The sequence below is a fragment of the Lissotriton helveticus genome, chromosome 8 (genome assembly GCF_964261635.1).
Source record: "Lissotriton helveticus chromosome 8, aLisHel1.1, whole genome shotgun sequence".
Taxonomy (NCBI): Eukaryota; Metazoa; Chordata; class Amphibia; order Caudata; family Salamandridae; genus Lissotriton; species Lissotriton helveticus.
Window position 1 is genome coordinate 191,656,863 of NC_136069.1, and position 20,831 is coordinate 191,677,693.

The window sequence follows — 20,831 nt, forward strand, 5'->3', positions numbered from 1 at the left end:
ACTTACCCCCAGACAGAGAAATGAACAAAGAATTGGCACTGTAATGGTCAGTACATTCTCCGTAGTGAGTAATTATAATACACAGAATGTTATCTATGCTATTCAATGTCCTTGTATGTAATGGTACGTAGGTCAAAACACGCAAATGGATAAACAACGCTTTCTCAGCACAGAAGTAGGATAAGATGCCAAACAGAAGGAGCCCCCTTGGTACAACACTTTATGTAATAAGGTCACACCCCTGATGACATATACTGGTAAGTGGTGGAGGTGATCACCATGTCAAGCAGGGGAGGTGGCATTGTACGAAACATCAGGGAATGCAAGTGGATCGACTTTTTGTACCACAACAATAAGGGTCTTAATGATATCAATGATATGCACAGTTTTTCCTTGTTTCAATTTTAATCAGGACTATGAAGATGCACATAGGACTTGTGTTGAGCTACAGGAGACCAAGGGGCTGGTTTTTTTAAAAACATATTTTATTCGCATTTAGTAATCACCATTACACACATAAGCTAAGCTGTAACAGATCCTCATCTATTATAACAGTCTAACAGTTCCGCCTCTACTATCACGCCCGAGACCAAGGGGCTGTTGCTCACAAGATATGTGAGCAACAGCCCCTTAGTCACTGTGATTTAACTGGCAATTGTTCAACTGAGTTCTAGTTATTGATAACTTTTGATTGGTGATCTTGAATTAGGAACAATGAAGGCCTGATGTCTTTGCCTGCCCCCTCTTCGCCTACCCCACATTAGGCAGAGTGGGTTCACAAATGTTTAAGTAGTGTTCAAATACACAATTACTTAGGAGAGGGTTGGAGTTGGACCATGTGATATTGATAAAGATGTCTTGGCCTGCCATCTCCTCGCCCTCCCCAAGTCAGGCATAGTTGGTTTACAAACATTTTAGGAGTGATCTAAAATGCTACTATGTAGGAGAGGGTTGGAGTCTAACCACATAATACTGACAGAGTAGCAGCACGCAGGTATAATGTAAACATGGACCCTCAAGATGGTGGCCGTTCGTTAACTCTCCAGCCTCTGTCTAGACAGATACGGTGATGGGAGGGGATCTTCTAACCAGTCTTCATTAGGCATCGGCAACACGCGGGGATTGTTTGGGCGGGGAGCACTGAGGTCTCCCGCATTGAAGTATGAGTGATTCTGGAGTCTCTCGGATAGATAATACTGTGGAGACGTAGAGACTTGTATTCATTATAATGATTTGCATTATATAGCTCTCAAGATAAATTGACTTACACGCGCCATTAGAAAACCAGCTATTTAGTGATGAGACTGAAACTTGTAAGCATCCCACTTTGTGGCTTGTTTTGTATGGTGAAGTACACGCGCCAGTGAGGAGCCTGATACATAAGCATTCCATGTTGAGGCTTGGTTTGCATGGGTATTTCACCAGGATGATTACTATTGACTAGACACAGAATTTATGCATGACGGTTTGTTCGGATGACCTTGAGGAGTTTGGTTGGCACACTCAAGTTAATTTTAGTATGGCACGACTGTGTGCGACAGGGTTAGGGACGCAATTTTCTCTCAGTATTGCTTTCTTAGTGGTTTGTTGTACTTGTACACATTCTTCTTTGTGGCTTGGCCGTCATAGGCATTCAACCAGGGTGATTATTAATTATGACGCAAACATGTTGATTTGCTCAGATGATCACTAAGAAGTTAGTCGACCTACTCAGTTAAATTGGAGTATGGCACGCTTCTGCGTAACAGGATTAGGGTATAGGATTGATTCCTCAGTACTCCTTTTAGAGCGAACGGTTGACAACATATCGCTGCCTGTCTAGAAGCACATCCTAGGCAAGATTTGACTAGCTGGAGTGCTGCTCACTTAAAGTACATTATTGGGATTGGGGTATGTGTGGCATGAGTTTTGGCTATAGTTTGGCCTTTCTTGATTTTGTTATAAAATGAGGAAAGGCGCTGTTGACAGTATTGACACCATGGTGGTGAGTCTCCAAATCGCAGTGGTAGTCACCACATTGATGGTTATGTGTTGTCTAAATACAGTAATTGTGAAGTGTACTGGTACTCAAGATTCTTATGGTCTTGGTCTCCTTTTATATAGGTGTAGTAGTCGGATGACAACATCCTAAGGAGACCCCTCTAAGAAATTTTGGGGTTGAAACGTCAACAAAACTCCTAATTGGTTGACAGCTGGAAGAAACACAAAAGGCTTGCTAATTTTATGAAGCTTCCACTTATCTTAACTGGAAAGTGTATACAATGTTTGGGATTGCACAGCGTCTTTGTGCAATAATTGTTGTCTGTTGAATCGCTATGCATGCACTGAATCGTCTGCAAGACTGATGCACTTTGTGACACCTGTTTTATATATGTATGAAAATAGTACATGCATGACAGAAACGTATATTGGAATCCACCAGCAAATGCCAAGTGTTCCCTACAATGGTGGGGAGCACATAGTGTTTTTAAAATACCCCTCACACACCAAAAGGACCCTTGGTGTCATGCTTCATCATTGGGGTCTTCGCACCCCTCTACGGGATGCGGCGTGCTACTACCTACGACTACGCGGGAGCACTTATTTAAATGACTATGCGTGGTGCCTGTGAGGGTTGAATGTAAATGTGAGTGGGTGGTGGGGTTATAAGTGAGTGATTATTTAAAAAGTACCTGGCTCGTGGGGTGAACTAAAAAAAAAATGTAATGGGCCCCCGGGCTGATACTGTTAAAAAAGTGAAATTTGAGGTGTTTATGGAACGTTATGTACATCACCTCTTGTGTGCGTCGACATGTTTTGGAGATCAACTCCTTCTTCAGGACGGGGTGCACAAATCCCCACCTTACTCACGTTTCACTATGTAAAAATGTGAGGTTTTATTTACAGAAAGTGAAAATGTAATGCAGGCTAAAATGTACCTACAGCGAAAGTATCAAAGTTTTCTGCTATTTGCACAACTTGTTTCCTCAATCTTATAAGCCTCATGAGCCTCCTAACGTTGGGGGTTCTCGTGCCAATCTGCTTTGATTCCTAGGAGAGGATTTCTCCTTGTTCCCCCACACGCTGCTCCATTCCCAGCGCCCTCGATAGGTGTAAGGTGATCTTGGGGGGATATGGTCCCGGGGGAATGGGGAGGAGACGGCAGTGATTGTGGGGCAAGTCAATGTTTGAAGGTGGGGGCACCCTTACCAGGCACTTAGGGTATTTCCTGAAGGGTGTCCTTTCAATAAGCTCCATGCCTCTTCATTCTCTGGAGCCGACGCTGAAAGATAGGTGGGGTTCTGCAGGAGCGCCCCGAGAGTTACCTGGGCTTCAGTAAGGGTCTCTGTAATGTGTTGAGGAAGTGGAAAATCACAACCATTGATGAGGAATTCTTCTCCACGATAAGAAGATAAAAAGGATTCAAACAGATGGGCCCGAAAAAATAAACGTTGCGCCAGCAGCACTGCCAATACACGTCCAAACCCGATGGCGTACAAAAAACGTTGAGTCTGTGCACATGCGCATTACCAGCTAAATGAAAAGTCACATAATACCTCGCAACTCGAAAGAGTTCTGTGAACAATAATAAGCTGCAACCGTCCGAGCCAAACATTAGATGGAAGGGGAATGCAGACTATATGTATCTGCAGCCACACATGCTACGAACATATCATAATTGTAAACCAAAGTGAAAAGGCTTCATGCAAACAGAAAAACTGAAAAGAGAAAATCTCATAACAACCAAACAATATTTGCAAACATTCGAACTCTTGGAGACGGAGTCACTAGTGTAACAAGTCTCCTAGCATTGGACTTGTATTGGAGATTACCACTGCACTCTTTATATTTAAAATGGACATACCTATATGTGGACTAACATGGGTACTTGAGCTCTCAAGTTCCGGATCTACAGTAAAATACATCATCTATAAGACCCCAATCGCCTCTTTTCATCAAGACTAGCCTGAGATGCAGACACCCACTGTAGGTACAGCAAATGTACAGCAAAGCCATATTCAATGCTTGATGTGAAACTTCAAGGGTGTCTGACTGAATGCTATTGGAAAACTACTACAACGATAAATAATAAATAGACACTTATCTGAAAACCTCAGGAATAGCAATCATCCCCTCAGAAGAAGCAGCTGTAACAGCACAGGCCAAAGTGCATATGCTCAAAGTAATAGCCCCCCCTGCTCACTGTGGGCTTTGCAATTCAGATTCCTAGGACCACAGCTCAACTAAATAATGCAAGATAAGCTCATCATGTTCCAAAGTATTAGTCTTGTAGGGCAATGTCATAATATACATAATATTATGGGTTTGGGTGTGTCCTGTTTGCCCATCTTCAGGGTTTGAATTTGAGGGGGGCAGAAAAACAATCACAACCAAAGGCCCTGCAAAGCATTATGGGACGAGATGAGCAGTGGGCAGTGAATATTATAGTATCCAATATCAAAATAATTCTACAAAGAGCTGCAGTTCACCAAGTCGTTACTAGATGTCCCTCACGAGTCAAATGCAATGCATTGAAATTATTCTTACATCAAGCTGCAGTTCCACTAGTCGTTACTAGATGTCCCTCACGAGTCAAATGCAAAACCATTGAAACCCTTTCATCAAGCATTTGCATTTGACTTGTGAGGGACATCTAGTAACCACCAGTTGAACTGTAGCTCTTTGTAGAATTAATTTGATATTGGATACTATATCATATTCACTGCCCACTGCTAATCTTGTCCCATATTGCTTTGCAGGGCCTTTGGTTGGGAATGTTTTTTTGCCAATAACTGTGCTTGGGGTGGTCCTAAGAGGACGGGACCACCACCAAATCGTTCAATAATATGCGCTTTTTTGTTTTCAAGGCATCTGTTTGGTACTCCCCCTAGGTTAGGGAGGATCCCAAAATCATCACCTCTCTCACTGCTTGCTAATTTTTCAGTTTCACTTTTGTGAAAGTACTATATGCACTTTAGCATATAAACATAGATACTTATTTTATCATAACTGGCACTGTGCAGGATTCCATTTGCAATTATTTTGCAATTTTTTCACAGTGCAGACAAGTACACAGTGTCATCAGCTACGCTACGCAGACTACGTGAAGTTCAAAGTATACTACGTGAAGCTACGTATAGTGCTGCTACGCAAACTACGCCCAGGGTTAGTAGAGACCCCAGTTACATTCATTTATTTTCCCCACCTGTTTCCTGGCTTTGCACTGCAGAGCGCACTAAGCTACGCCCCTGACTTCTCAAGCAGGGTGACGGCCCAGCACTCATCTACAAATCCAATCTAACAGTTCACTGTGACCCTTTACCTTCTTCCTTTTGCGAAGCTTTCGCCTTCAATATTAAGATATGTAATTTTCAATCTTCTAAAGGCATGCTGATTTAGCCTGTCTGCACCCCTACGCTTTGCTCAAGACCAACTTTCACCCAAGATCTCAGTATGTTACTCGAGGTGAACATGTTATGTTATGTTAAAATCACTTCTACCGCGCACGGTCACCGGGTCGGTTTCATGGCGCTCATGGACAAACGCAGAAAGGGGCAGGCAGCGAGGTTACTCGTAAGCTTACTGGAAGAGATGTGTTTTGAGTAGTTCACGAAAGCAGGTGTAATTAGAACACAGTCGGATAGTGGTCTGGAGGGAGTTCCAAAGTGTGGGGACAAGAAAAGAGAAGCAGGAACCTCGGTGCTTTTTGCGTTTAAACCTGGGGACAGTGAGAAGGTTGTGTGTAGAAGACCGGAGATTTCTTGAGGGAATGTGACGCTTGAGACTAAGGGAAGTGAAAGCTGGGGCAAGAGCGAGGAGTGCCTTGAATACCGTGCAACCCAGTTTAAAAATGCATCGAGAGGCTACTGGGAGCCAGTGCAGTCTCCTCAGCAAGGGCGAAACATGGTGGTGCTTAGGCTGTTGAAAAATCAGTCTTGCCGCCTGATTTTGTACCAGCTGGAGCCGATGAAGATGGTAGGCAGGAATCCCAGCATACAGGGAGTTGGCATAGTCAATACGGGAAGTGACAAGAGCCATGATGACTAGTGTGAGAGCCTCAGTGGTGAGGAACCTGCGAATTTTGCAAATCCTGCGTAGGTGGAAAAAACAGGAGGAGGTGACAGCATTGATTTGGGGCCTCATAGAAAGATCACTGGAGATGATTACACCGAGGCTCTTCACCGTATTGACAGGACAGGGTGGGGAGCCAAGAGAAGGGGGCCAGAAGCTAGAGCTCCAAGGGTTGGACAACCCACTTGTCAACACCAACTAGAGACAGGAGTGTGGCGGAGAGAAGCTATAAGGGGTTGCATATAGAGATTAAATAGAAGGGGCGAGAGAGCAGAACCTTGGGGGACACCACAGGAAAGTGAGGAATAGGGGGCAGAGAAAGTGGACAGGTGAACCGACTGGGAGCGCTGGTGCAGGAAGGAGCTAATCCATGTCAGAGCCATGCCCTGGATGCCCGCATTTTTGACACGGTCGATCAAGATGGTGTGATCGACCGTGTCAAAAGCAGCCGACAGATCTAATAGAACGAGAGCTTGAGCGAGGTTCTTATCGGCGCCTTGCCTCAGCACATCCATTACAGCCATTATGGCAGCTTCCGTGGAATGGGCCGGTCTGAAACCGGCTTGCTGATCATCTAAGAAGGAAGACCCTTCAATGAATGTGCTGAGGCAGCGGGTGACATAAGTCTCCAAGACCTTCCTCAAATAGGTGAGGCGGGAGATCGGCCGATAATTGCACAAAACGGAAGAGTCAGCCCCAGGCTTTTTAAGTATGGGGACAACAACTGCCTGTTTGAAGGCATCGGGGACAGAGCCTGTGGCAAGCGAGTTGTTGAGGAGTGCCAACGGGGTCCAGGACAAGCCAAGAAGGCGGCTTTCAGGATTTGAGGGGGACAACAATCATTAGGGGAACCTGAGCTGACCGCTTGTAACAGGGAGATGAACTCAGTCTGGGAAATGGGAGGGAACTCGTTAAAACAACAATGATTCATGGGAGGTAAAAAGCAAGCAGAGGACGAGGAGGGGAAGGGAATATTGTTTTTAATAGTAGTGATCTTGTCGATAAAGAATGAATTAAGGGAGTCGCAAAGAATCAGGGAGGGTTGGGGTTGGACAGTAACGCTATCGGGCAAAGAGAGCTCCTCTACGATGGAAAAGATATCCTTGGTTTTAGAGGCTGAGCTGAGAATTTTCTGGGAAAAGTAGGAGGTTTTGACCAGTAAAATTGATTTTTTGTACAGTTTTAATAAATCAACATAAGCGGTTTTTAATAGTGGGTCATAACTACGCCTCCAACGGCGCTCGGCTTGTCTAAGGGCCAATTGGTCCTGTTTTAGTTGATCTGTGAACCAGCGCTGAGCATCATGAGGGCGTTTAGTTTTAGTAGTTCTCAGCGGAGCTACCACATCACTCGCATGTTGCAGCCACTGGTCGAGGACGTCAGTCTGGGCAGATGTCATGGTCATGTCACTGGGGGCTGTAGAAAGTAGAATGGAGTGAAATCCAGGGATATCAGCTCGCTTCCAGTTCCGCGCAGTGAAGTTAGTAGTAGGTGAGGGGCGGTGGGGCAAAACGAACTCCAGTGAGAAGGAGATAAAAGAGTGATCCGACCAAGTGCATGGATAAACTAAAGGAGGAGAAATATCAAGATTGGCCATCCACACTTGGTCGAGAGTATGGCCTTTAGAGTGGGTAGCCACTGAGATGTGCTGTATACAGTTTAGGCCGAGTAGAAGATCCGTGAATTCAGCAGAAAGGCTGCTTTCGCGGGGATCCAGCGGCCAGTAATTAAAATCGCCAATGATGAGGATTTTGGCGGAGTTAATAACTAACCGGGAGATGAGGTCTCCAAATTGATGGGAAAAAAGAGGCATATTGTCAGGGGGGCGGTAAACCAGAACACAAATAAAGGAAAACTTAGAAGAGGTAAATTTCAACGTGAGGATGTCAGTTTTGGGGAGAGTGGAGGTTTCCAAGTTGGTAAAGTTGTATTGGGAACGGATGACAGCGGCTACCCCCCCACCCAATCTACCCGCCGCCCTATTGGTCTGTAAGATGTAATAGCCCGGAGGGACGGCGGCGAGGATGTCGGGGGTGGAGTCATCAGTTAACCAAGTCTCCGAAAGGAGAAGAATGTCAATATTACTATTGTCCAGCAATTGAAAAATTTCAAGCTGGTGCTTAGCCAGCGAGCGGGTGTTGAGGTAGACTATTGACAGGGAGAAAGGTGCTAGTAGCCCAGCAGCAAGTGGCGAGGTGGAAGAATTATTGCAAATGATGGGGGTACGCACATCAAGTGTACTTAGGAGGGAGCTGTGAGGGATCAAGATGCCGCAATCTCGAGCGGCACCGATGGCACGGGGATCGGGAGAGCCGGGGCATTGAAGGGAAAACAGGTCCTTAGAGGAATAGGTGATGCGGCGGGCATAATGGACGGCCGCTGGACGCGGCCGGTCGCGGACGGGCGCAGACGGGCTTAACTTAGGCGCGAAGTCGGCGCTTCCGCCAGGCCGCCATGTTATATAAGCCAAGGAGTGAGCCTACTCCACAAAGATTACACAGTGCTCGGTGACTGACTTTTACCTGGAAGCGTCAAATGACCCAGACACTTTAGCCCTTCTCCACACAATGTCTGCCCTAGGCATCTCTCAACTGGTCGTTGGCCCCACACATTCAGCCGGCCACGCTTTGGACGGCATCTTCACTGATAACGTCTTTTTACATTTTTCACACTCCCGGATGATCCTGACGAAACTGTTGCTCAATACAACCAGTGGCTGTGTTTAGCTACTCTTAGGTCCCCTCAAGCCAGATAAACCCAGAATGAACAAACCATCCGTCCCCTGGTTCCCAGAGGAGCAAAGAATTTCTAAACAGACCTGCAGTAGGCAAGAACAAATCTGGCGTCGCAACTATGACATAGATGAAAAGGCCAAATACAAGTCGTGCCTAAGTATCAACGAATCAAATTTTTTTAAAGCTAAGGCAACATATTTTAGACAAAAAATGTTACTTGCTTATTTTGGACTGTTACCAGGCTTACAAAGAACCCTAGGAAGAAACTTATCAACTCCAGTCAGTCTTTTTGCAATGAAATTGACAGTTTCATTTTTAACAAAGTCAACTCTATATATAACGGCCTGCCAAGTACCTATACCCCAGCAGGATAATTCACCCATCCTCTAGCCTTTCTCAGTCAGGTTCTAGCTTTTATACATTCACCCCATCTTGCATTGACACCATTGAGAGACTGAATAAGTCAGGCTGTTCTGGTTAACCTAATTATCTTTGTCCTCATAAGGTCGCCGCCACGATTGCGGATACCTTGGCCCCTGTACTTACAGACATTTTTCAACTCATATTTCTGCATGGCCATTTTCCAGATTGATGGAAGAAAGCTTCTATACGCCCTCTTCTCAAGACACCTTCTCTGGATCCATCTGATCCAAACAACTTTCATCCGATATCATGTCTTCCTCTACCGGCGAAGATAGTTGAGAAGGAAATTAATTATCAATTTCAGAATTCGTCCAATCTCTTAACCTACTGGATCCCCCTCCGTTTGGGTTCCATGCAGACAATAGTACGGAAACAGCCTTAATCAGGGCCAGCGAAGAGATAAGAACACTCCTGGATGCTGGCGGCCAAGCTCCTTTGATCCTCCTTGATCTGTCGGAGGCATTTGACACCGTCCACCACAACAAACTATTATCACGCCTCACTGAGATTGGTGTCACAAGCTCTGCCTGGGGCCTACTCAGATCATTCCTACAATCATGCAAACAAGTGGTCTGTCTGAACAACTTTGCATCTGTGCCGTTCTCCCTTCCTTATGGGGTCCCACAGAGATCCTAACTTAGTCCCACGCTCTTCAATATTTACATCACTTCTTTACCAGAATTCATCAAGTATTGTCTTTGCCCTTAAATCCCATCTTGACGACACCCAAATCCTAGGTCTCTTTTGGTAGTAAGGGGCCTGATTTAAACACTAGCTTCTGCAATTGTTTGCGGGCAGTCAGCACCTGCATGTCCAAAAACTGCTTTTGGCTAAATTCTAGAAAATCCAAGGTCCTGCTTTCGGTGCCCAGACTTCTGTCTGGACTCCCGCCTGGTGGACCCACAAATTGGGAACTCCTCCCTCACCAGTTTATAAAAAACACAATCTTGGAGTCATAATGAACGACAAACGTTTCTACGCAGACCAAGCCAATGCAGTCACCTCCAAAGTCTTCTATATGCTCAAACTGATATCCCACCCTAACTTCAGCAATCAGTTGTCCTGTCTCTCGCCATATCCAAACTTTATTATTGCAACGCTCTTTATCTTAATGCACATAAGTTGTTTCTTAACATGCTTCAAACACTTCAGAATGCAGCAGCGTATTTTCTTCTCAATATTCCAAAGTAACAGTCTGTGTCTAACTGCCTGAAAAGGCTTCACTGGCTGCCCATCAAACACAGAGTTACGTTTAAGGCTCTCTGTATCGTTTTTTGAAGCCTTGCATGACTAAGGTTCTGCATTTGTAAAAAACATCCTCAGCGGGTATGCTCCCAAAAGGGCAATAAGATAGTCTTTTGCCAAACTTGTGACCATTCCTAAATTAAAACGTGCGGCCAGTGGAGGTTGCAGCTTTTTGTTCAGTGCTTCCACTGCTTGGAACAGTCTTCCATTCTCTATCAAATCCTCCAGCAATCTTCTTACTTTCAGGAAATCCCTTAAGACCTGGCTATTTAATACAGTTTAACCCTTCATCCTCTTTTTCCTGCACTCTGTAGCCAGCGCCAAGACGCCCTCGTAAATAAACATAACGATCAAGCCAACCACTGGTAATCAGTGGGCTAACACAAAGCGCAACGTAAGTGCCGCTATAGTCCATAATAGGCTTTCAACAACAGACAGCTAAAAGCTGCTGGTGGTCCAGACTTAAAAAGAAGGTTACTTCACCTTTCATAAATGATAGTATTGAGGCTATTCAATATCATCCTATCCAAGCTTAAAACATAGACAAAGAAATTACCAAAGCATTTACAAACTCTGACTGTGAAACAGGTGCCTTGGTGTGCGGATGGTGTATGTTGTGTGCACATGGACTAGGCAGGTTCCCGTTTTTATATTACCTGCAAAACAGTTCACTCAAATAAGGTCAGTAAATGCAAGCAGTATGAATGACTTTCAGATATGCATGTACTCATCCATTCTTTTCCAGGTAATGAATGCACCCTTTGTGGCGTCACATTAACTTAGCAACTGTACTTAATCCAGTAACAACAAAGCACTTACCTTTAACTGGCAACCAACTCTTTCATAAGCTTTGATTAGTCTGTTTTTGTGATACATCATGACCCCATAATGATCTTCATTTCTACAGTTGAAACCAAATGTAATTTTCACAGTTTTAGGCTGCATCCATTAAGGAAAAGACTTTAATAAATTGGGAAAACAAAATTCAGTTCTCAAAATGTGTTTGATCTATACAAGTACACCTTCACCTTAGTTCTCAAAGTGGAGGAAACCTAATGCTTTTAAACGTCCTTATTTGCAACTATCCTGTCTTAGAAAACGGTTATACAAGACATCAGCAGCAATAATAGCACATGAAGTAAGGATCATTTTTCAATATTACAGCATAATGTATACAGTTCAAGCAGGAGTACATGCAAACTTCCCATTGCCTCAAGTTTATTCCTGTGATTATACAACTATGCCACAGAGATTAAACGAAATTGAGTAAACCTGTTTTATAGTCCAGGTTTCAAAGAGATTTTGTTAAGTAGCCTCAACTGAACGTGATTGATTCAGAATCTGGGGCAACTTCTTTGGGCTTTGGTGGGAATCATTGGAGTAGAGAATGAGGATGCTTGCTGCTACAAGATATTAAAACTTTAAAAAGTTCCATACTTTATTCAAAGTAGTCTTTCATTTCAAAGTAGAAAGATATGTTGTTACACTGATTATCAGGAGATTTTTCAAATCTCATTGTATTCTCGACTTTCAGATTTCACTGCTCAGTGGCAAGTGAACAGATGAATTAGTCATGTACATTTAAAAACAAATAATTTTATTAATTGAACATTATGTCCTTACAAAAGGACATCATCTTCTCATCTTGTGATACAGTACTGTTGTGCAAGTCTGTGGTTCTCAAACAAATAAGCAAACAAACAGCAAGGCTAAGCAAGGGGATGCAGGTCTACCCACAGCAAAGACTGGCATTGTGTTTTATGAATTGTACATTCCTTTTTCAATTTCTTTTTTACCTGTAACGGTGCAATATTGTGTCATCTGTTGCCAGTTCAGCAACCTGACATGCGGGCCCTCATCATGTTCCCAGAGTTTTTCTCCATGTTTTTAAGGCAGCAAGCTCCAATCTACAACGGAGCTAGAGGTGACCTGTAAGAAGTGATCATCCCCCAGTCTTAGCAGTACTCCACTGCCCATTTCTGTGTTTTGTTTAGCCCATCCCTCCTGGGAGGTACTTTCGTCGATTTCCAGGACACGGCGATTTAGCACCTCTTCACCTCTAGCACCTCTTCACAATCAGAGCCAATTCAGAGAACCTGTACCACTATGTTTTTTTAAACTAAGCATGCTTTTTATTCTTCTCTCTGATAGTGTGGTAATTGTGCAGGGGATAGCTGTGGTTGGAGGTTTGAACATGCAATAGAAACACTACATAGCTTCCCCTACACCTACGCTATTCATCTGCAATATTCTAACATTTGTTTGTGTAATTTCTTAGGTATGAGATATGAGTGGTGCAGGGAGTGGAACTGGATTAGACTTAACCAACTGTTACTAGATATTGCTGCCATGTATTCCTGGCCCATCTGCCATCTCTACCACCATTTATCTGCTTCCATAAGGGGTTCCCAATCACACTGTTCGAACAGTTTCTTGTACAAATTTTCACTATTCTACGGCACAGACCACATCAGAGAATTTGTACTGTGTGCACTTTAAGTTCATTGGTCGTCTGGGCTATGCTGTCCACCACTACCTTCACTTTGCTCCCTTATTCAAAAAATTGACCCAGGTGAAGCCTTTATGCTGCTCTGGACTCCTGGAAGGTGCATTGATCGTTGGTGTCATAGAAGTCACATTCCTGCAATAGTCCAGGCCCTCACATTAATGAGGGTACGCCCTGAAAGTTAATTTGAGGTCTGGGAGGAAGGGGGAACAATCACTAGCAAATGTAAAGGACTCCCACTAGACCTATATTTCTGTGTTGTACATTGGCTATTGCTCTGCGGGGCTATTCGCTATGATCACACAACAACATGACAACCTAGCAATTTCTGAGGCTCATGTTTTTTTATTTTTATACCCATTTTTTTATATATATTAATATCATTATTTCATTGTTTATATCAAAAAGATTGAGGTATCTTTGAGATACGCACGGACTTCCGAAACAAGCGAAGCTCAATTTTCATGAACCTTGAGAAGAAGTCTATACTCCCATAAAAATGATTGACATCGGAATGGCGCAAAAAGCAATCTAAGAGCAGAAACACAATTGAGGTGCACAGATGTATGAAAGAGCCAAACCGGCTAATCTCTAGATTTTCGCACTATCTGAAGGACTTATCACCTATGGAGCTCTGAAAGCGTGTAAAGGCACTATTTTGATGTACCTAGGAACTATTATTTCATATTGAGGCTATACCCGTATTTCCTGCCTCTATTGCCGAATAACCATAATTGTGGTCCTAAAGAAGGTGGTCCCTAAGCTACACCAACCACCAAAACGTGTGTTGACCTGGATGTTAGATACCCAATCCACAACACTGTCACAGAGACTCATTGTACATCTGTCTCTTGGGTGACCTTTATAGTGGAGGTTAGCTCTTTTTTGGGGGGGGCGGAGGGGTGGTATGGAGTTTTTGAGTGAGTGTGTGATTGTCAGGATGAGTGACTAGCGTGAGAGTATGGTCAGTTATACGGATGTCAGGAAATAAAATAGATTGTATTATCCATGTCAAAGGAATTTGTACATGTGAAATAATGATTTTAATATATATAAAAAAATATGTTTGTGTATAAAAATAAAAACAATTATGAGCCGCAGAAATTGCTAGGTTGTCATGTTGTGTGATCATAGCGAATAGCCCCGCAGAGCAATAGCCAATGTACAACAAAGAAAAATAGGTCAGTGGGAGTCCTTTACATTTGCTCGTAATAGTACAGGCCCTCTACATGCCAGTTTGTCTACTTGGCCCACTAATTCACAGAATGTAGAGACACCACAAAGAAAGCTCTAGGGCAGATACCATTACTGTGTCAGTTCTTTTGAGGCAGCACTTCTATCAATGCCCGTCATCTGCAGTATCTATTTTAACATCTTGACTGGCACTTTTCCTGTACACAGGGTTCCCCACAGTCCGTGGCAGAATCCCATCTTGGACCATCTGCCCTACACATCACTAGTCCCCAAGGACCCCCCTGTGGAGGTGGAGCAAGGTAGAAGACTTTCCCCTTGATCCCTGGTTGCTATACTTTCTCCAAGACTGTAGGAAAGTACCCCTTCTTGACATAGTCACCACCACTTTTTGCCTAGTACATGATGTGATTTCGCCTGGAAGTGCAGTAGGTTCCTTCTAGCCAGTTCCTAGTGCCAGATTTCTTTCCCAAGCTGTAAAATTGTTTCCCAATCGACAATATTTTGAGCATCCTTTGCAAGTCCCAAGTAAATGGTACCCTCAGTACCTAGGGCCTTTGGTACTCAAGAGGGTACCCCAAGGGCTGCAGCACGAATTGTTCCACCCTAAGGGACCCCTCACCTAACCCATGCAGGGCTGCCATCGCAGGCTTCATGTTTTGGTGTAGAAAAAAGTGAAAACATGATGTGCCATGTCCCCTTACACTGCATGTAGTACTTGTAAGCCAACCCTACAGCTGTGTGGCAGGGTACTTAGTATTACATGTGAGTGCATACCTGCATTAGCAAATATGCCCCTGTGCTGTTCAGTTCACAAACCCACCCCGATTCCAAGGGTGGATTTGTGAATACATGAACACAGAGGGAACCTTAGAGGTGCCCCCTGAAAACCTACCAGCCTCTGGTGTTGGCTGACTGGTCTTTGCCAGCCTGCCACCAAGACAGATTTCTGAACTTCCGAGGTAAGGGGGCCAGAAACAAAGCCTGCACGGGAAGAGGGTGTTCACACGCTCTCCCTCAGGATGACCTACTAATTAGCACTCCTAGGCCGCCGAGCTTTAAAGAAGCTAATGCCCTTGAAATATGAAATCTTGCTTCCCTCACAGAACAGGAGGCCGACCCCTCCCCCTTTGTCCAGAGCCTTTTGGCACCTGGACAAGTGGGTAATTAGCTAGTCAGGTAGGCGTGTCAAGACCTAGTCAGGTCAGGTCCCTAAGGTGGCCTAACCTGATGTGGGTACGATTTATGAGAAGTAGCCATCTTTGTGTTGGCACACTTAGAAACTCAGGGACAGGGTTATGCCCACTTCCCATGGGAAGTGGGCATATATGGTGGGCATAGTGACCCCAAGGGTCAGTAGCTTATTGGCTACCACCCTACACTCCCATAACACCCCTAAACTTATTTAGAGGCGGTCCTGGCACCAGGAAATCAGATCCTGCTGACCCGAAAGATGAAGAGTCGCAGTCTGCAAGAACTGAAGAACCAGCAACTGACCTGGCACCAACCCTGCTGGCTTGCCTGCTCACTTCGATAATTGCACCAAAATTTGACTTGTCCAGCAGCTGCTGAGTCCCCAAAGCCCAGGAGACTTGCCAGTACTTCACCCAGGAACCAACACCTCCCAAGAAGTAGCAGCAACTGCTTCCCTGCAACGTGCAGGCATCCATAGACTCCTGTGAGGAACTGAATACACCATGCCTGAAGACACCACTGCACCAGTCACTTCAAGCCAGAGTTGATGTGGGCCAACGGTGTCAGCGCTGTGGTTTCGCCCCCGGTGAACTCTCCGATGTTGCCTGCAGCCTCTGCAAGCAGGCCCCCCTCTACCACGACTGCTCCCGGTAAGAATAACCTGACACCTAAAGACACCTCTGCACCCGTCGCCCCTGAGCTGTGGAGACGAGGAGCAAAGGTGTCTCTGCGTCCCAAAGCATCATGAGGCCTGAGCCCTCTCTGTTGGTTCAGCCCGAATGGCCACCCAGTCCGAGCCTGCTGCCTCTTTACACCAAGACCGATCCCTATAGAGTAACATTGTGCTCCAAACTGTTTTGCACCGGGCGCCCTAGTGCCACTGGTAGTGTTCTGCTGGTCCTGCCTTGAACCTTGCCCACCACTCACCTTAACTCCTGGAGATTGGCCCCGTAAGTCACTGTACTGTACCTGAATGCCGCACTGACTTTTCCTCTCATAGGACAACACTGAAGACTTTTTTAACTGAAAAGAATTCCTATTTAAAAGCGTACTTACCTGAACAAATAGCTTTTGGTGCCTAAACATATATAAAGGTAAGTGTTATTTTTCTAAATTGGTGTGGTTCTTCTTATTGAGTTGTACGTCTCATTTATTGACCAGTGTGTGTATTTTCAGATGTCTTGCACTCCTCTGTGATAAGCGTAATGCTGCTCGACCATACTACCTCTTAAAAGAGCACCCTGGGATTGCCATAGCAAGCCCCATGTCCTCTCATAAGAGAACCCCTGGATTCTTTACACAATACATCTCATTTTGATATATCTTATAAAGCTTCACACACTACATCTGCTTCCCTCTCGATTAGATCTTTTTATTTTTGTTATCTCTTTGTTGATTTGGAATAAGGTACAATCTTCAGAAATACCCACAGAGGGATTACATTTAACATCAGATGGTGTACGGTGTGATCAAGTAGAGTAAATTATGTCAAGTACAAAAACAATGTTTCAACAGCAAAACATACTTCTATAATCGTGCCCTCCCCCACCCAAAACAATGAGGAAGGAGGAATGGTGTGTCCTGTGAAGTATAGTATTACTAGGAGGGTGAGCAACTGAAAACTGCAATGTAGTAATATGGAATGCCAGAGGTTAAACAATATGGGTGATGCGGGTGGGTTTTTAATGTCCAGTCCCGCTGCACGCCTCTTTGGGGCACAAATAGCCCAGGGGAAGGGCAGTAGGTATGGTTCTCTACTGAGAGAGACACCAGTTACAGTGCCCACTCGTCATCTTTTCCGCATATCTGTAGGCCTCTTGCCTGCCTCCTGCTGATCCCACAACCCTTAGCTGCAGCCCACTATTCCAGGTTCCTGCACCAAACATTTAACACTGGAGGGTGGGGAGACTCCATCTCATGGCAATCACCCTTTTGGCAAGGACGAGGGACAAGTCAGTGAATTATGTGGAGACAGGCTTCAATGTCTAATGATGCGACCGAGGCAACAAGTTTCATTCGCAGTGCATATGTTGAATTTCAAGCCACAACTGTGAACAAGGTATACACGTTGTAGGAAAGTGCCCCTTTTTGACATGGCCACCCCCACGTTTTCCTGGTATCTGATGCAATTTTGACAGAAGTGCAGTGGGTTCCTGCTAACCAGGTCCCCAGTGCCAGATCTCTTTCCCTAAAACTGTACAATTGTTTCCCAACTGGCAATAGCTTTAGCACTCCCTATAAGTCCCTAGTAAATGGTACCCCTGGTACCTAGGCCCAGGGATACTAAAGAGTGTCCCTGAGGGCCGCAGCATGTATTGTACCACCCTTAGAGTACCTGTGCTCCTGGGGGTTCCCCAACCAAGTGAGAGGACACCAGGTCCAACTGGATGCCACACAGGACCAATGCCCGGGGTAAAGGACCCCTTACAGCAAGCAAAGACCGGGAGAGTCCAATCAGGACTCTAACGACACCGAGAACGAGAAGCAGTTGAGGGATGTCAACACAACAGAGATACACTTCGAGAGTGGCCCAGTTCTCCTGATTTGGCACCCTCAAAGGCTGAGACCGACGACTGCAAGGCTCCAGGATGCACAGAGCCCAGACAACCTCTTTGCTCTGCACCCAAGCCCCCAACCCGGGTACAGATAAACAGACTGTACTCTCTTGTCTCCTGGACCCTTGTGACTCTCACCCTTCATTGAGAGTTCCCGAACTTGTCTCCAAGTCCCTCTCTGCAGTCTGTTTCTAGGTGCCCCTCTTTACTTTAACCGGCTTAGCATGTAAAGGCCACCAATGCGACCAGCACTTATGCACTCCGACACCTCAGGGGAAGTAATGAGTAACTGCTGGCAGTACTTTGAACCTTGGCCCCCTATGACTAAGAACCGAAGGAGACCCCCAAAGTTTACCACAAATACCAGTATGCTATCTATGCCTTTTCTGCTATAGGAAAGCATTGTGCATTAAGGCACATTTTTTAAATGATTTACTTACCTGCTGAATTCTATATTTTAAAAAGTACTTACTTGCTCTTGAAGTCCTTGGTATAAAAATGTATATAAAGATAGAACTTCTTTTTCTGAATTGGTCTCAGATTTATTCTTTAGAGTGTCTCATTTATTGTCTGTGTGTGTCATCAAATTCTTAGCAGTACTCCTAACTGCTCGCCCACACTACCACAAAAGTAAGCATTTCAAATATCATTTGTGGATCTGTAAACCAACTGGGGTTTGCCTGGGCTCTTTCCAGAGTGTACCTCGTTTTGGTCCACTATATAAAGAGCCAGCTTCCTACATTCATGAACACGGGTATCTCAGAAAAATGTGGGGGTTGTGAAGCATGGTGTACAATGTAATGAGCTAATTAATTAGCTAGAAGCATAAAGGCACTGGTACTATACCTCTGTATTGCAGAACAGACAGTCCTGGGGGGAAACAAAAATGTAGAAATAAAATTCACGAATTCTTCAATTGTCCTCAATTGTGGGTCATATTCTCCATTTACCAAGCTCTAATGAACAAATACTTACCTTTGGTGACACCTTATCTGGTGGAGATTCTCTAGCCACAGATTCCTTACCTTAGAATTATTCCCAGACTCGATCCGGAATATTTTTGTGAGCTGTACCCCTTCGTGCCAGTAGGTGGCGTAGTTCGGCTCAGAGTAGCGTTGTCTGTCCCAAAAGTGACATGTGCAGTGTCAGTGTGCTGGCGTCAGTTTCTTTTCACAACTTTTCAAAACACCAACTAATGGGTGGGCAAGTGTGGCTCAATGGTTAGAGCGGCAGACCCTGATGCAGAGGTCTGGCCCGGGACCAGGGTTCAATTCCCGCCTCGGCGGGTCTTGGGCTCAATTTCCTCGGACCTGATAATTCTCGCCTCTGTGCCTATTCTAATCATGGGTCCCACTCTGCAACTCTGGGTAATAGCTTGCTTAATATCCACAACGGCCCCAACAGCGCTAGGATGCCTGGCCTCACATTGGGGGTGCCCAGGAGTGGGCACTTCACAGGGAAAAACCAGGAAGGGTTCCACAGCGGTATGCGTACAAGCGCCTTGAGACCCCTTCGGGGGTGATACGTGCGCTATACAAGTACTACATTTACCATTGACACTGGACTTTTATGTGAGCTTCGGTATTTTATTTCCTTAATTGCACTTATTGGTGACTTTAAGAGTTAGGTGAAATGTTTTACTTACCATAGCAGAAATCCTAACTTCCGCAGTGTGAACCTAAATACATAGCATATGGTTGAGGATATCAGTTGCTTTTACAGCTGTAAAATAATGGAAGGTGGTTCTGAAAATTAGTTGCATCACAATAATGGAACACAAAATAGACAGCAGACAGAAATGAATCTTCAATTCAGAAAGTCACCATACGATAAGTAGATAAAAAGGATACTGCCAGAAATTTTGGTCGATAAATGTCCCGTTCAATGTATGCAAGGTTCTTGGAAACCAGCTGTGTTTGGACTTTCTGTCCTCTTATCACAATCTGCATTCGAGGCTTCAGATACAAAATACTACAATAAGCCTAAAAAAAGAGAACAGTGGTCGTTACTGAACAAGGTATGCTGCTATCACTTCAAGTTTATTTTTTTAAGTATCCTATGCAGATAATCTTCAAAATTCTGTATAATAATTACAAATAAAGTCACACACTAAAGGCCCATCATGAGGAAACTGTTAAAGGAATAAGATGTTTAACTACTATCCAAGTCACCAATGCAGAGATTTGTCATTATAAAATGGGGGTGGCAGCGATAACCAATGATCGGTATATATTTATTTTATTACTAAAATGAAGATGAACTTAAGTGTTAACCCCTTACATATTGTACACTTCCCTTGAAACACAAGTTCCATTTACCCAGCCATCTATCTACCTACCAAGTACAGAATGACTCAGGTAATGTCATGATGTGTATGTGATGGTTTGTTGATGAAACCCCTACGTATTTGTAGTGCTAGAGGCACTCTAGTTGTCTGACACCGTGTGATGACCTTTGACTCATTATTTTAATTGACTTTGGTGTGTTATTTTATCCTAGCCTGAATGTACAATGTTCTGCATATGCCTTGCTTCTCTTAAAAGTGTATTTCTTGCAATTTTGCAGTCTTTCAGTGGGAGTTGTTACGGAGCAGAACAGCCTTGCCAAGAACAGAACGTGTGGGATGTGCATTTGAAAGCATGAGAGAGAGAGAGAGAGAGAGAGAGTGAGATGTGGAATTTACTTTTTGGTCTCGAAGTGCAGTGTTGTGAGCAGTGGTACACAAATGTACACTGTGGTGTACATTGAGAGATGAAGTATGTGATGCTATACGCAGTGTGTTCACAAATGTGCATTGTGTTGTACACTGGGAGAATTATGAAGTTCTTCCTATTGGCTTTGACATGGCATCATGTCATTCAGAATTCTGACTTTGCTTGGCTTCAGCTTTATCTGTGCGCACAGCAACGCTTGCAAGTTGTTTGGGTTAAT

General features: G+C 44.4%; 1 protein-coding gene across 2 annotated transcripts in view; it reads right to left on the minus strand.

Moving 5' to 3' along the window:
- MORC3 (MORC family CW-type zinc finger 3) overlaps positions 1-20,831 on the minus strand; it is a 644,813-nt gene that overhangs the window by 314,994 nt on the left and 308,988 nt on the right. For both annotated transcript variants that reach the window (XM_078656878.1, XM_078656879.1), the window contains exons 7-8: positions 19,751-19,882; positions 11,274-11,393 (exon numbers count right to left, since the gene is read on the minus strand). In XM_078656878.1, coding sequence (XP_078513004.1) covers positions 11,274-11,393; positions 19,751-19,882 — 252 coding nt within the window. The remainder of the gene's footprint in view (positions 1-11,273; positions 11,394-19,750; positions 19,883-20,831) is intronic.